We start from the raw sequence: 13,613 nt of genomic DNA, 5'->3' as shown, positions 1-13,613 counted from the left end.
TAGTGGTCCCTTCCCTGGCTGCTTCCGGGCCCACCTCTATAAACTACCACAGCTGGTTCAGGAGTTGAACCCGCGCTGTTGCCATCATCCTGCATCCCACTCTAGCCAACTGAGCTAACTGACCCCCACAATATTTAGATTAACAGTGATTTTATAAACAGTCTTTGACAAATATACTGTCAAAATATGTGGAATGACTTGACCACAAAAAATTGTCAGAAACAATAACTTCCTTAGGAAACAAATTAAATCTGAGCAACTAAGGTCCTGCCAAGATCTGAATAAAATTTTAAACCGGAAATTGGCCAAATGCAATTTCCACTGAATTATTGTGACTGCACAGTACTGTTTGATCCACTGTCATATTAAGGAAGCCAGTTAATTTGTTTTACATCTCCCAGCAACAAGATTTTTCACCTACAACAAAGTAAATCACTCTCTTTCCGGAGTAGCACATTGTAAGTTATGGGGGAGGGGGAAATCTCCCACTTGCTGATAAAATCTATGCTCATTTTGTGCCAGGAAGGAAGTTTGGATACAGCACAGAATTTCCACTGGTCTGGGCTGTCCATTTTATATTTAACTGGGCTGAAAATTTAATGAGGAGAGGGCTAAAACAGTCAGCGAAACAAAAGCCTCGGGGGCTGACCAGGTTAAGAAGTGTTAAATTTATCAACCAATATCTTGTGCACACAATGCCAAATGCTAAAGTTTAACCATAAAAAATATATTATCGTTGCACTATGTGCAAAAAGCACCTTTGTAAAATGCTGCTGGTCAAATTTGTGCTCATTAAAAATAGTATTTTAATATGCTTCATTATGATTTGCCTGTAAATTAACGGGTTGCCATGGAAACATTGGGTTGAATTAGGGGCGCCCTGGTCCGGCTTCCCCGGCTAAAATGTCAGTGGGAAGCCTGCCCCACAGCAATTTAACACAGCGGGCAGCATCAATTGCTTTAAGACAAGGCTTCTGCCCCTATCTCAGGAGGAAAACCCGCCTGTAGAGAGGAGCTGCTGGCCAATCCGATTGGCTGGCAGCTCCATAGTCCCAGCAGCGCCAGCTGGAGCACGAGCAACACTTGCCCAACACCTCCCACTTGCCCGACACCAGCCCCGCACAGCTATAGCTGCTGGGCTTCCCACATGGTAAAATACCAGCGGTGGACAGATGAGCCCTTTAAGTGGCTATTAATTGGGCTGCCTGACACATCCCCCTGCTCCCTGTAAAATTTCAGACAGTTTGGGGACAGGCGGAGAGAAAGCCAACCACTGGATTTTTACGTGCCCCCTACCTTCAAACCCGCCAGTGGGGGGAGCATAAAATCCAGCCCATTTCGCTTGAAAAACTACATTTTAGGCAACTGTGAAATAAAACTTCTTATTGACCAGCAACCTTATACTGATCAAACCTTAAGGAATGGTTAGCGATTTCACACATACAGCTGTTGGTTTTCCTCTTGGGTTACTTTGATGTGGGGCCAGCTGAGTTGCTCTTGCAGCAAACCCACAGAAATGACGGGCCAAATGGCCTTCCTCTGTGCCGTAACTATTCTATGAATTGCTGCCCAAATTTTACAGTTATGCATTTCCTAACAGTCAGTGGATCAGATAGATGCAGTAACAAAATCACTAACCATACATAAGAAGTTCAATGTGCAGAAACGATCCATGTTCTTCCTAACAAAATGCAAAGACAGTATAACATAAAGGGTACCATTCTAAAGGTGATGCATGAGCAGAGGGACCTGGGTATACATATGCATAGGGCATTAAAGGTGGCAGAACAGGCTGAGAGAGCAGTTAATAAAGCATACAGTGTCCTAGGCTTTATTAATAGGGGCAGAGAGTACAAGATGTGAAAGTAGTGGAGAGAGTGCATAAGAGGTTTACAAGAATGGTTCCAGAGATGAAAAACTTCGGTTATGAAATTAGATTGGAGAAGTTGGGACTGTTTTCCTTAGAGGAGAGAAGGCCAGGAGATTTGGTAACGGTATTCAAAATCATGAGAGGCCAGGTAAGAGTTGATAAGAGGAAAACCGTTTCCACTCAGGAAAGGATTAAGAACAAGAGGGCACAGGTATAAAATAATTGGCAAAAGCAATATAAGAAAAAACTTTTTCACACAGCGAGTGGCTCGGTTCTGGAATGCACTGCCTGGGAGTGTGGTGGAGGCAGGTTCAAATCAAGGCCTTCAAGGAGGGAATTTGAATAGAAACAATGTGCTGGGTTACGAGGAGAAGGCAAGAGATTGGCTCTAAATGAAATGCTCATTCGGAGAGCTGATGCAGACATGGTGGGCCAAATGGCCTCATTCTGTGATTAATTGGCATAATGTTAGTTCACCAATAGCATCGGCAGCATCCATTGAGAAATCCCTGGGTTGGACCATCTCATTTTCCCTACCTATCACACAAATCTGCGTACAGAACCACAAATATGTTCACAGCACCTAATCCAACGTTCCTGCTTTCCTAAAAAGACCAAGAACATTTTTGAAATGCTAATGACATTCAAAAATTTCTTGATTTGTAATTACCATTAAACAAAATAAGAGAAAATATGTTGAGATACATATTTTAACAATGCAGATTGCTCTTCTCCAGCATTACATTATTCCATTGATGCTTACCTCGTGACTTGGGTTCTTGTATTGAAGTCAAGTGACCTCATTGACTGCAATACTTCGACACAGCCCATATACTGAAACAATAAAGATGACAATCAGCAAGGAAGCAAAACACTGCAAAATTCTTAACACAAAGTAATCATGAGAGCACAATTTGTTTTATTTATTTTTTTATAAATAGAAACCATGTAAACAAATTTAGATACTTATTCACCAAAATATATATTAAAGGTAAGCAACACAGCAAGTTGTTGTAACAGTGATAGGACTTGGGCCTCCTAACCAGTTCCTGGAACTCTCCAAGAAGGCCAAAGTTGAGGCTTCTCCTAAAGGGAGAAGACAAGCTGAAAGAGATAGAATTCACTTAACTGATGTGGACTCCCTAACAGATGGTTAAAAAGCAGTGTGTGTAGAATTTAGGAGCAGGTTGGTGTCTGCCCTTAGTTGGAGTGAAGCATACACTACAGGGAGCCTAATTCAGGTAATGGTGTATCAACAGTCTTTCTTCCATACAATGAAATAAGCTGCCAAAGGAAATAGCCACAGTCCCATCACTTGAAATCCCCAAAAACCATCTTTATATTATTTCCATTTATAAGTTTTTCCATCAAGACTACCATTTCATAAGGTCATGTCTAACATAGTTCTATCCATATAAATGTTGGCGGAAAATGGAGATCAGTCTGTGATGCCAACGTAAATAAAGCAAAAGCAGTGACTATACTTCAAAGTGCTTTGGGAAACCTGACGTCATACAAAACTTTATATATATGCATATTATTTCTTCATGTCCCCATAGAATTAGGTGCTTAGCCACTTGCATGTGAAGTTCATTAACCTCTTCTGACCGAGACTAGATCCAACAGCACTCGGACTTATAATTCTAAAGCTTCAGTGTAGTAAGTTTGATAAGCTATAGTAGTCTGAAAGGTTGAAGGATTTATCTCTCATGAAGCCACTTAGTTAGGCCAGGTGGAATTCCAGAAATCACCCTCTTTCATAACATAGGAGGTTCAACACTCTTTAGGAAGAACAAAGTAACATTAAAAAGACAAGAGGGGGTAAAAATTGGACACCCAGTTGAGGGGGTATCAAGCCTACTCTGCTTGGGGGGTGCTTTACAAGAGCGGGTGCAGCCTGGTATACAGCCACCACTGAAAAGGCGGCAATGTGTTTATCGATTTATTTTTAAGGTTGATGCGGAGCCGGGAGATTCAGGAGTATTCCTCCTGGCTCCACAGGGGCCGGCCATCCCATTGTCACCACCCCCTCTTGGGACTTACCCAAGTGGCAGTGTAGGAGAGGCAAGAGGATCAAAATTTCTCTGCTTCAAACAGGCGAGCTGTATTTGGAGGCGTGGCCAGTAGCTTGTCCAATTTATTGAAAAGAAACAGTGACTCAATTTGGCCCAGCCTTGGGTCTCCTGGTTGTGCCACACTGTAGACCCGGAAAAAGGCCATAACCAGTTTCTACACCAGAGTTTGGAAGATAATCGACAATTGGGACTTAACTCTGTCAGGGTCAATGACTAAAGGTAGGAAGTAGTCAGGGTGTGAACATCCAAATGTTGCACTGTGTTTGCTCTACCATAGAGAAATTTTTGCTGCAGCCAAGCCCACCTAATCACCTGATGAGGTGAATTATAGTGCCAAGGCATTTAGCTGAAGAGGGTTGTATGAGGAGTGGCACCAAGGGTTGAAAAGGTTGTGACCATCAGTCCAGAAATTGAAAGTCTGGTTAGAGTTCTGCTGCTTGAAGATTACAAAGTTCTTTTGATCCTGGGATCAGTTTTCCAGCATGAGAAAATTTGGCTCTAAGGAGGTGGTGGGGCCCACAGCCATTACACACTGCAGGAGGGCTAAATAGCCTGACACTGGGACTTCTGTCCCTCACTGAGGAGGAAGTCCCCCCCCTCTTTGGAGCTGCCAGCCAATCCAATTGGCTGGCAGCCCTGGCAGCACCAAGAGCACATTGGTGGACGCTACCAGGACTGCAAGCAGGCCCAAGAAGGTGGCCCATGGATCCCAGAGCCAGGTAAGTCCAGGGTCTTGGGTGGGGGCTGTGTGCTTTATGGAGCAGGCTGGTAGGAAGTGGGGGGAAGGTACTGTCTTAGGGGGGCTGCCCCTGATGTGCAAAGGGCACTCCGCCCCAAAGAGAGTACACTCCCTTCCTTCCCGCCCTTTTAAAAAGGTTTTTAAAAAAAGATAGACTGTCCACTTCCACCTGATTGCTCAGTTCAACCGTCATATGTTGTGGGCAGCATATTATCAGGTGAATTGGCTTGTTAAATAGTGAAGGGGCAATTGAGCTTGTTATTTAAACATGGCTGTGAATTTTGGCACTCACCCTATTTTACATATTCCCTGACTGAAAACATGCCCAGCAAAGGCACATAAAAATCCAACCCTATATTTTAAAACACAAGTATCAACAGTCTATTGTTCCAGAAGAGTTGCACTTGTGATTCACAGCTCCCTCTAGCAAAGGTCCTTCAGGTGGTCATCTTGTGGAAAGGACACAACATAGGCAATACCCTCAAGGTGAAATCTATTTTCTGCCGAATCTGGATTTTCAGATTGAATTGCTGGGGTACTGAGCTCCATGAGAATTCTATGGTTAGGGACTGCACTTCAACCAAAATAGTAGGCTCAAAACATTTACAGATCAAAAGATTTGCACTACATTCTGCCAGGAATTCATTAATCAATTTCTAATGCAGTGCTTCCAAAACTGTTTCCCGGTGTGACCCTATTTTAATACTTCAGACTTTGTGTGACCCTGGGTGGGGGGTAGCTTCAGCTCCTGAGTGGAGTGGTGGGGGGAGTTTAACTCCTGAACTAGGGGCCAGTAGAAATTCAATGTGATGAGAACTATTTAAACTGCAGGGTTAAAAAAAATACTTACCTTTTCACATGTTTTTTTGCAGCAACAATCAGGTCTCAAAAATCTGTCCATTAGGCCACGCGCACAAATAGAAAAACCATGAGGGCTTAAAGGGGCCTTGCAGCTGTTAGCACTCAGTCCAAGCTCTGTGGCAGCCATTGCTGTTTTGGAGCTCATGACCCCAAAATCTTGTCACACTACCCTACTGGGGGGGGGTCATGACCCACCGTTTGGGAAACTCTGTTCTAATGGCATCACAGGCCAATTTGGGTATAAGTTTGATCGCTGCACATACTGTGCTTACCTCCCAATTATATCATCGTCTCAGTTAAGGCAATAGAAAAAGCACTGACGAATGATAGTGATCAAGGGATTGTGCCTTACTTCCTTTGTATGGCATTGAAAATTATTTTTATTAGTAGCTGGGATTCTTCATAAAATATCCTTTGCAAGAATTATACCTTCCACATTTCATGCACAACGTAACTGACTCTCAAGCTGAATCTTTCATAGCTGTATGGTGAAAGAGTGACATTGCAGTCTTTTTCCATATTTCATTTCACAGGTCTCTCATGTTCTATTGAGAATTAACCACCAAATCCTCCTGATAATATAATCATGAATTTAACATAATATGCCTGCATTATTATTAAAGTAGCCCATTCTCTTGTGTTGAATCAACCACAGGCCACAAGCTCTGGGAACCAACTAATGCTTTTGAATGGGCCATTTCCAGACTCAGTCGCTGTGAGCAATCTGAATACTACTGCAATCGTCCAGATCATTCAATTATCTTATTTCCTCCCACTATACAGTCACCTAGGGGCAGAGTAAAAAAAAAAGGACATGGAATTTATTCAAAAGCTAGTAGAACATTGTCACACTCCAAACAAAGATATTCTTTGCATTTGAAACAAGAGTGAACTCAAGATTTTTTTTTAAAAAGGTCATTACTAACAAACTGAGACTCAAAAAAACATGGCCTGCCCTACAAATTGATTACCAGTATTTTCCCTTAACAGAGGAAAAAACATTTCGTATGTGATTCATTCTTTGAGGTTACATGAGTGAATACACCCTAGTTTCTTGAGCTTTAATCCTAGGAGGCAACCCAACAAGAAGCATTGAAAAAAAAAATCAATATATTGTTTTGATAAATTATTTTGGAAGAAAACTGATCTCATCTGTGACTCATCCTAGTCACAGTGGCATAATTGGAGGATATTTACATCGAGCACCTTACTGAAATCAGGAAATGCATATTCAAAGTAAGCAATCTGGCTCATACTCCAGGGGTACAGCATTGGAATGGTTGCGCCTCTGGTCTAGCAAAGCAGAGGTTGAGAGTTCAATTCCAAATATGTCAAATTCCGAAATGAATTTTTAAAATGTTGGTAATTTTGCAGGTTGGGATCAGAGGAAAAAGACCACTATGGAAGATTCTGGATGGTTGGAAAAAGAAACTGGTGTAGTCTCAGAAGAACTTGACAGCTGATCTTCAGTAGGACTTGGGAAAGGTGAGAAATGACTTGATTGTCGCTTTCCCACAGCACTGCTATGGAAGTTATTAGTTTAAGAAAGTCAATTGCATTGTGTATGAAATGCTGGCAGTTTATTACTTGCAGAGAATATTCTCTGAAGAACCCCAGAAAATATATAAAAATACTACCCCTACCCCTACCCAGTGTGGCCTACACATGAACCCTGTCCCACGTGGTGTAGTTGACTCTTAATGCTCTATGAAGTGGAAAGCTACATGGCTGTGAAAATAATGGCTACTTAGCAGCAACAAGGAATGGGCAAATAGTGCAAGATTGATATATCCATATCCTGAGAAGCAAAAAAGATATCTAGACTATGCTCATTTACATCTCTCTTTGTTGGTGAAATTACAGCCATATAAAATTGTTAGAACAATGACAAACTATTGCCCAATAATCAACCCTGCATTGACATTACTGAAAGAAAGATTTGCAAAATTTATGCATGAGCCTCATTTGATAAATCAACGGATCATACAACACAAGATGATCTAAATTTTCCTGCAATTCCATACACTTGGCCACTGTTAAATATCAGGACAATTGCAGCCAGTCCCCCATTTCTCTTCACTGAAATTTGGAGTGCTCAACGATCACAGATAACGTCTGATAACAAAGCAGACAGTGCCCAATGTTGATTCCGCTACTTTCTCACTTTTTCTGACAATAAAAAATTCATTTCTCCTTCCTCCCAGCCAGCAGCCCTGGTGATTTTGAAAGGACGAGGAAAATACTGCACTTGTGCAAAGCACCACTTGTGTGGGTGCACATTCAAAGTGGATTCAACCATATTTCTCTGGACAATTCTTATATGGTGATCAAGATTCAGTGGGGGAAACGAGCAGTACATAGCAGCTGTGAGCCAGCTGGAGAACAAAGCAGCCATCTTTTCCCTTGTTGACCAATTCAGAAAACTAACCTAGACCAAAACACAGAAGCTTTCTAAAGCTGGGGAGGATTTGAATATCAGATTTAGATAAAATTGACAGGCTGGGTCTCTTTTCTCTTGAAAAATAAGAAGGCTGAAATTATAAAAGATTTTGATAGAGTGGATGTAGAGAGGATGTTTCCTCTTGAGGGGAAAAGCATAACTAGAGACCATCAATATAAGATAGTCACCAAGAAATCCAATAAGGAATTCAGAACGAACTTCTTCACCCAAAGAGTGGTGAGAACGTGGAATTCGCTGCCACATGTAAAGGTTGAAGCAAATGGGGAAGCTGGACGAGCATATGAGGGGAGAAGGGAATAGAGCTTACATGGTAGATTTAAGAGGAGAAAAGATCAGAGGTGACTCGAGTGGAGTATAAACACTGGCATGGACTGGTTGGGCTGAAAGTGGCCTCATTGTGACCTATATATCCTATGTAATTCTTTGTAAAATTGATGCTGCACTCCTAACCTGAAAAAGAAAGTGCTGACGGGGAAAGCTAATCTTGGGTGTACTGTGGCCGACAGATCACAAACCATGGCTTAAAAGTGAAGCTGTGCCTTGAAGACTGCATTTCCCACTTCACAGTTACCGCTAGGAGGCTGGCAGCAGGGAACAACTGTAGCCAAAATGGTATTCATTGGATACACTGTGTTCCTTACGGAGAGGTACCCAAAATACTTCAGTAAATCACTTTCTGACTCAAAGGAGGTAATTTTAAGCTAACTCACTGGGTGGAAAACGTCTGGGATCAGGAGGATTGATGGTTTTACACCCCACTCAATATCACATGTTGATTTCAATGGAGTGAAATTCAGCAAAGTGTAAAGCCAATGGTCTACCCAACTCCCTTGGCTTTTCTGCCTGGTGAGTTAGGTTAAAATTGTTCCCAAAATTTCTTCCTTGTGATATTTGAAAAGGGAATTAGCAAGAACCACTTAATACTTTGCCTTTGCTGCTGACTTTCAAAACTTAGAATATACTTTGTTTTGACTCATTCACATGTTCAATATTTGAAGACTCATCTCTACAATGAAAGAGAAATATTCATAAAATTAAATTCTTCCAAGAACAGTAGTTTTTAGATTTAGATTAGTGTTTAAAATTCTTCAAGATATGTAACGCCAACTCTGCTGAAGTAGCAGGAATCAGCTGGATGTGAACAGAGCGGCAAACGTTACCGTTACTCAAGTGTTGTTTAAAAGAGATCAATTTGCTAAAGGTCTACAAACATCAAAAATGTCAGGATCTTTTAACCTAATCTGGAATCACTGAGGAAAGAGCCAGACCTTTGTCTTTCTAAGCTGCAGTTTGAACACTCCTGAAGGTCAACATGACCAAATGCACATGTGGTTTATCCACTTCTCTCCTCAGAAAGTAACATAAGTCAAGTGCACCCGAAGTTGGACCACATCACAGAATTGGAACCAACAATCTCATTTGTTGTTGGCAACAACAGGGTTGAAATTTGTAGCACTCCACTCTGTCCTAAGAAGTGCGGCAGGGATTCCAGCTGACGTGTGGCACCTATAACTCTTAGCCATAAATCCCAAGGTCAGAGATTACCAAACAGCTGGAGGGACCTGCAATTTTTGGTGCAACTGGGTCTTCTGTCCCTCACTGAGGAGGAAGTCCCCCCCACCTCTGGTGAGAAAGACAGTGTTGGAACAGGATCATGCTGCAACATTAAAGGGGTCTACGCTGGTCAAAGGTGCCACAAAAGTAAAATTCAAACTTCATATTTGGCGACACGTGTTTTAAACACTTGTGGACCCAATTTCTGCTCGGATCTGATCCTGGCATGCTATATGTGCCTCCATCATTGGAGGCATACCTAGATTGGGGATGCATGAATTTTGCTGGATATTATCCTGCCAGTTGCACCAATTCCTGGCATGGGCAAGGCCCCAGTGGAACCTCAGCTCCAATTTCTGATTAAGCTTCTCAGCTAGTGACCAGTGCAGGTACAAGCATTGAAAAGTGCAGTCATCAACAAAACTGCACAGCACATCCTTTCACAAAATGTCAACCTTTTTTCTGCCTTCAAAACACACACAAAAAAATACATTAAGGTAATTCAAAACTTGAAACAGCTTTATTAGAATAGAATGGCTGTCTGCAAATGACATGCCATTGAAAATGAAAGAGCAAAGAACCTAAATGGCTAAGATTACTTCCCTTGATAAAATTGACATACTCATGGTAAACCTTCTAGAGTAACAAATGAGTTTGCATAAGCCAGTCGAAATATCTGTACCAACAAAAGAAAAGGCGCTGGTCTGGCAGATAACATGACAAACTGCTTCACATTGACATCACCTTAGACAACATGGGACCTGTGGCTGAAGCTGAGATTTGTCAACCTGTGATTGCTCAGAAGATCAGCACTGAAGTGGTTGAGGAGCATGTGATTAAGACTGTGCCACATCACCAAAACTTGGAGAAGCCCATAGTTGTCTTGGAGATTTACCAAATTGTGGAAAGAAAATATATTGGGCACAATTCAATACTAGACAATTACATCCACCAAGTGTCCCAACTTTGAATTGAAAAACAGCCCACAGTGGCCAACTTTGTGTATACAATTACTGTACCTGTATCACTTTTATTACATTAAACCATGCATGTCCTCTGATATTCTGCCCCTCAAAAGATCCTAAGGTTCAACACCTCTCCCCAGTTTATCTCCAAATCAGGACACTATTTTGTGAATGTTACAAGCTGTCTCCACACTGTCTACATGTCAACTTCACCCCATCATCTGATCTCAAATCCACCTCCTGTTCTCTTGACTCAATCCCTATTAAATTGCTGAGCATCCAACTTGCCAACCTGGCCCCAGTGCTAACTGACATTGTAAATGGTTCTCTCCCTCAGGTATCATCCCCTTCCTTTCAAAACCACTGACATCACCATTCTCCAGAAAACCCACAAGATTCTTGCAAACTCTCGCACAATCTCCAAGAACCCTTTCCCCTTCAAAGACTTTGCAAATGTCATTGCTTTCCATAATTCCGTGTTTAAGTTTCTTCAGTCAGGTTTTCATTCCTGCTGCTGCACCAAAACAATCCTAATCAATGTTACAAGTGGCATTCTCTGTGACTAACTGTGGTGTGTTAGCATTTCTCAACCTCTCTGGAGCCTTTGGCATAGACAACAATTACAATATCCCATTCTCTCAGTTCCTTCGCCTCCGTCGCATCTGTTCTGATGATGCTACTTTCAAAAACAGTTCCTCTGACATGTCTTCCTTCTTCCTTAACCGAGGTTTTCCACCCATGGTGGTTGACAGGGCCCTCAACCGTGTCCAGTCCATCTGCCGCGCATCCGCCCTCACACCTTCCTCTCCCTCCCAGAACCATGACAGGGTCCCCCTTGTCCTCACTTATCACCCCACCAGCCTCCACGTTCAAAGGATCATCCTCCGCCACTTCCGCCAACTTCAGCATGATGCCACCACCAAACACATCTTCCCTTCACCCCCCCGCCAACGTTCCCTCCGGGACACCCTGGTCCGCTCCTCCATCACCCCCTATGCCTCAACCCCCTCCCACGGCACCTTCCTATGCAACCGCAGAAGGTGCAACATCTGCCCCTTTACTTCCCCTCTCCTCACCGTCCAAGGACCCAAACATTCCTTTCAAGTGAAGCAGCACTTCACTTCCCTCAATTCAGTCTACCGCATTTGCTGCTCTGAATACAGTCTCCTCTACATTGGAGAGACCAAACGCAGACTCAGTGACCGCTTTGCGGAACACCTTCGGTCTGTCCGCAAGCATGACCCAGAGCTCCCTGTCGCTTGCCATTTCAACACTCCACCCTGCTCTCATGCCCACATGTCTGTCCTTGGCTTGCTGTATTGTTCCAGTGAAGCTCAACGCAAACTGGAGGAACAGCACCTCATCTTCCAACTAGGCACTTTACAGCCTTCCAGACTGAATATTGAGTTCAACAATTTTAGATCGTGAACTCTCTCCTCCATCCCCACCCCCTTTCCAATCCCCCTTTTTTCCAATAATTTATATAGATTTTTCTTTTCCCACCTATTTCATTATTTTTAAATGTATTTCCATCTATTGTTTGATCTCTACCTTTTAGCCTATTTCGATCCCTTCCCCCACCCCACCCCCACTAGGGCTATCTGTACCTTGCTCGTCCTGCTTTCTACCCTTAATGTCACCTATTATCACATTCCTTAGATAATATAACCACCTTCAACACCTCTTTGTCCTTTTGTCTATGACATCTTTTGGTTATCTCCACCTATCACTGGCCCTCTATCCAGCTCTACCTGTCCCACCCCCCCTTAAACCAGCTTATATTTCACCTCTTTTCTATTTTTCCTTAGTTCTGTTGAAGAGTCATATGGACTCGAAACGTTAACTGTGTTCCTCTCCGCAGATGCTGTCAGACCTGCTGAGTTTTTCCAGGTATTTTTGTTTTGGATTTCCAGCATCCGCAGTTTTTTGCTTTTAATTTAATTACAATATCCTCTTTCAACACTTCTCTTCCATTTTCCAGCTCAGTGAGATTTCCCACAATCTATTCTATTCTTACCTCTCTGGTCATACCTAGGGCATGCCTAGTATTATCTTTGCTCAGCACCCCAACACGTTATCTTTTGAGTGCCACATGGATCAATCCGTGGCTCCCTTCCATTCCTCCTCTGCTTGTTACCTAATGAAATGTTATCCACATTTGCTTTTATGCTGCTACAGCTATCTCTCACTCCATACTTCTAATGTTCATCCACTGTGTCAGTGTTGTAAGGCTTTCTCCCTGACATCCAGTCTTGGAAGAGATGCAATTTCATCCAGTTCATCCATTGGAAAGACTGAAGCAATCATCTTCACTCCTGGTCATAAGTCCATACCCTTGCCATCAATTCCATCTCCCTCCCCACACAGCGCTTCAGGCTGAGCCACATTCTTTGCAATTTCAGCACCCTGTTTGTTTCCTGAGCTTCCATTACCAGATCCTTTCCCGTCACAATTCTTTCTTATTTCCACATCCAGAACACCCGCTTAAAGCTTCAGTCTATGCGCTGCTGAAACTCGCCTCCAGACTCAATTGTACCTGCTCTTCAAGCCACCTCTGTAAACATCAGCTCATCCAAATTCTCTTATATCCAATCCCGCATCAAGTCCCACTCAGTTATTACTTAACTGACCTGCAAAGGCCCCTTAATTTCAATTTCCAATGTTAGTGTTTAAATCCCTTCATGCCTGGCTCCTCCGCACCTCTAATACTTGCCCCAACCCCTCCTTCTCTGACTCTGGCCTTCTGTGCATCTACCCAAGCCACTTTATCCCACTATTGGTGGCTATGCTTTCAGCTGCCTAGGCCTCATGCTCTGAAATAATCAGCCTAAATCCATCCACCTCAGCACCTCCATCCTCCTTGAAGACCAAGTTTTTGGTATCTCCTCTTTGACTCAGCGTCAAATTATTTTTGTCCATGCCTTAACTGGAGACAATCAACGCACGTTGCTGGTGTAGTAAAATTGTTGAAATTGCCCCTCTGGAGAAGAGTCATACAGACTTGAAACATTAACACTGTTTCTCTCTCTCTCTCTCTGGTGATGCCAGACCTGCTGAGTTTTTCCAGCAGTTTCTGTTTTTATTTTAT

The 13,613-nt window shown here is 42.7% G+C and overlaps 1 protein-coding gene across 5 annotated transcripts in view; it reads right to left on the bottom strand.

Moving 5' to 3' along the window:
* The window catches only part of LOC144668356 (SHC-transforming protein 1-like), a 121,007-nt gene that overhangs the window by 64,576 nt on the left and 42,818 nt on the right, over nt 1-13,613 (bottom strand). For all 5 annotated transcript variants that reach the window (XM_078530287.1, XM_078530286.1, XM_078530285.1 and 2 more), the window contains one exon: nt 2,634-2,704. In XM_078530287.1, the coding sequence (XP_078386413.1) occupies nt 2,634-2,701 (68 nt within the window). In that variant the 5' untranslated portion in view covers nt 2,702-2,704. The remainder of the gene's footprint in view (nt 1-2,633; nt 2,705-13,613) is intronic.

The sequence above is a fragment of the Cetorhinus maximus genome, chromosome 26, assembly GCF_964194155.1.
Source record: "Cetorhinus maximus chromosome 26, sCetMax3.hap1.1, whole genome shotgun sequence".
Taxonomy (NCBI): domain Eukaryota; kingdom Metazoa; phylum Chordata; class Chondrichthyes; order Lamniformes; family Cetorhinidae; genus Cetorhinus; species Cetorhinus maximus.
This window is presented reverse-complemented; position numbering and strand designations above follow the sequence as displayed.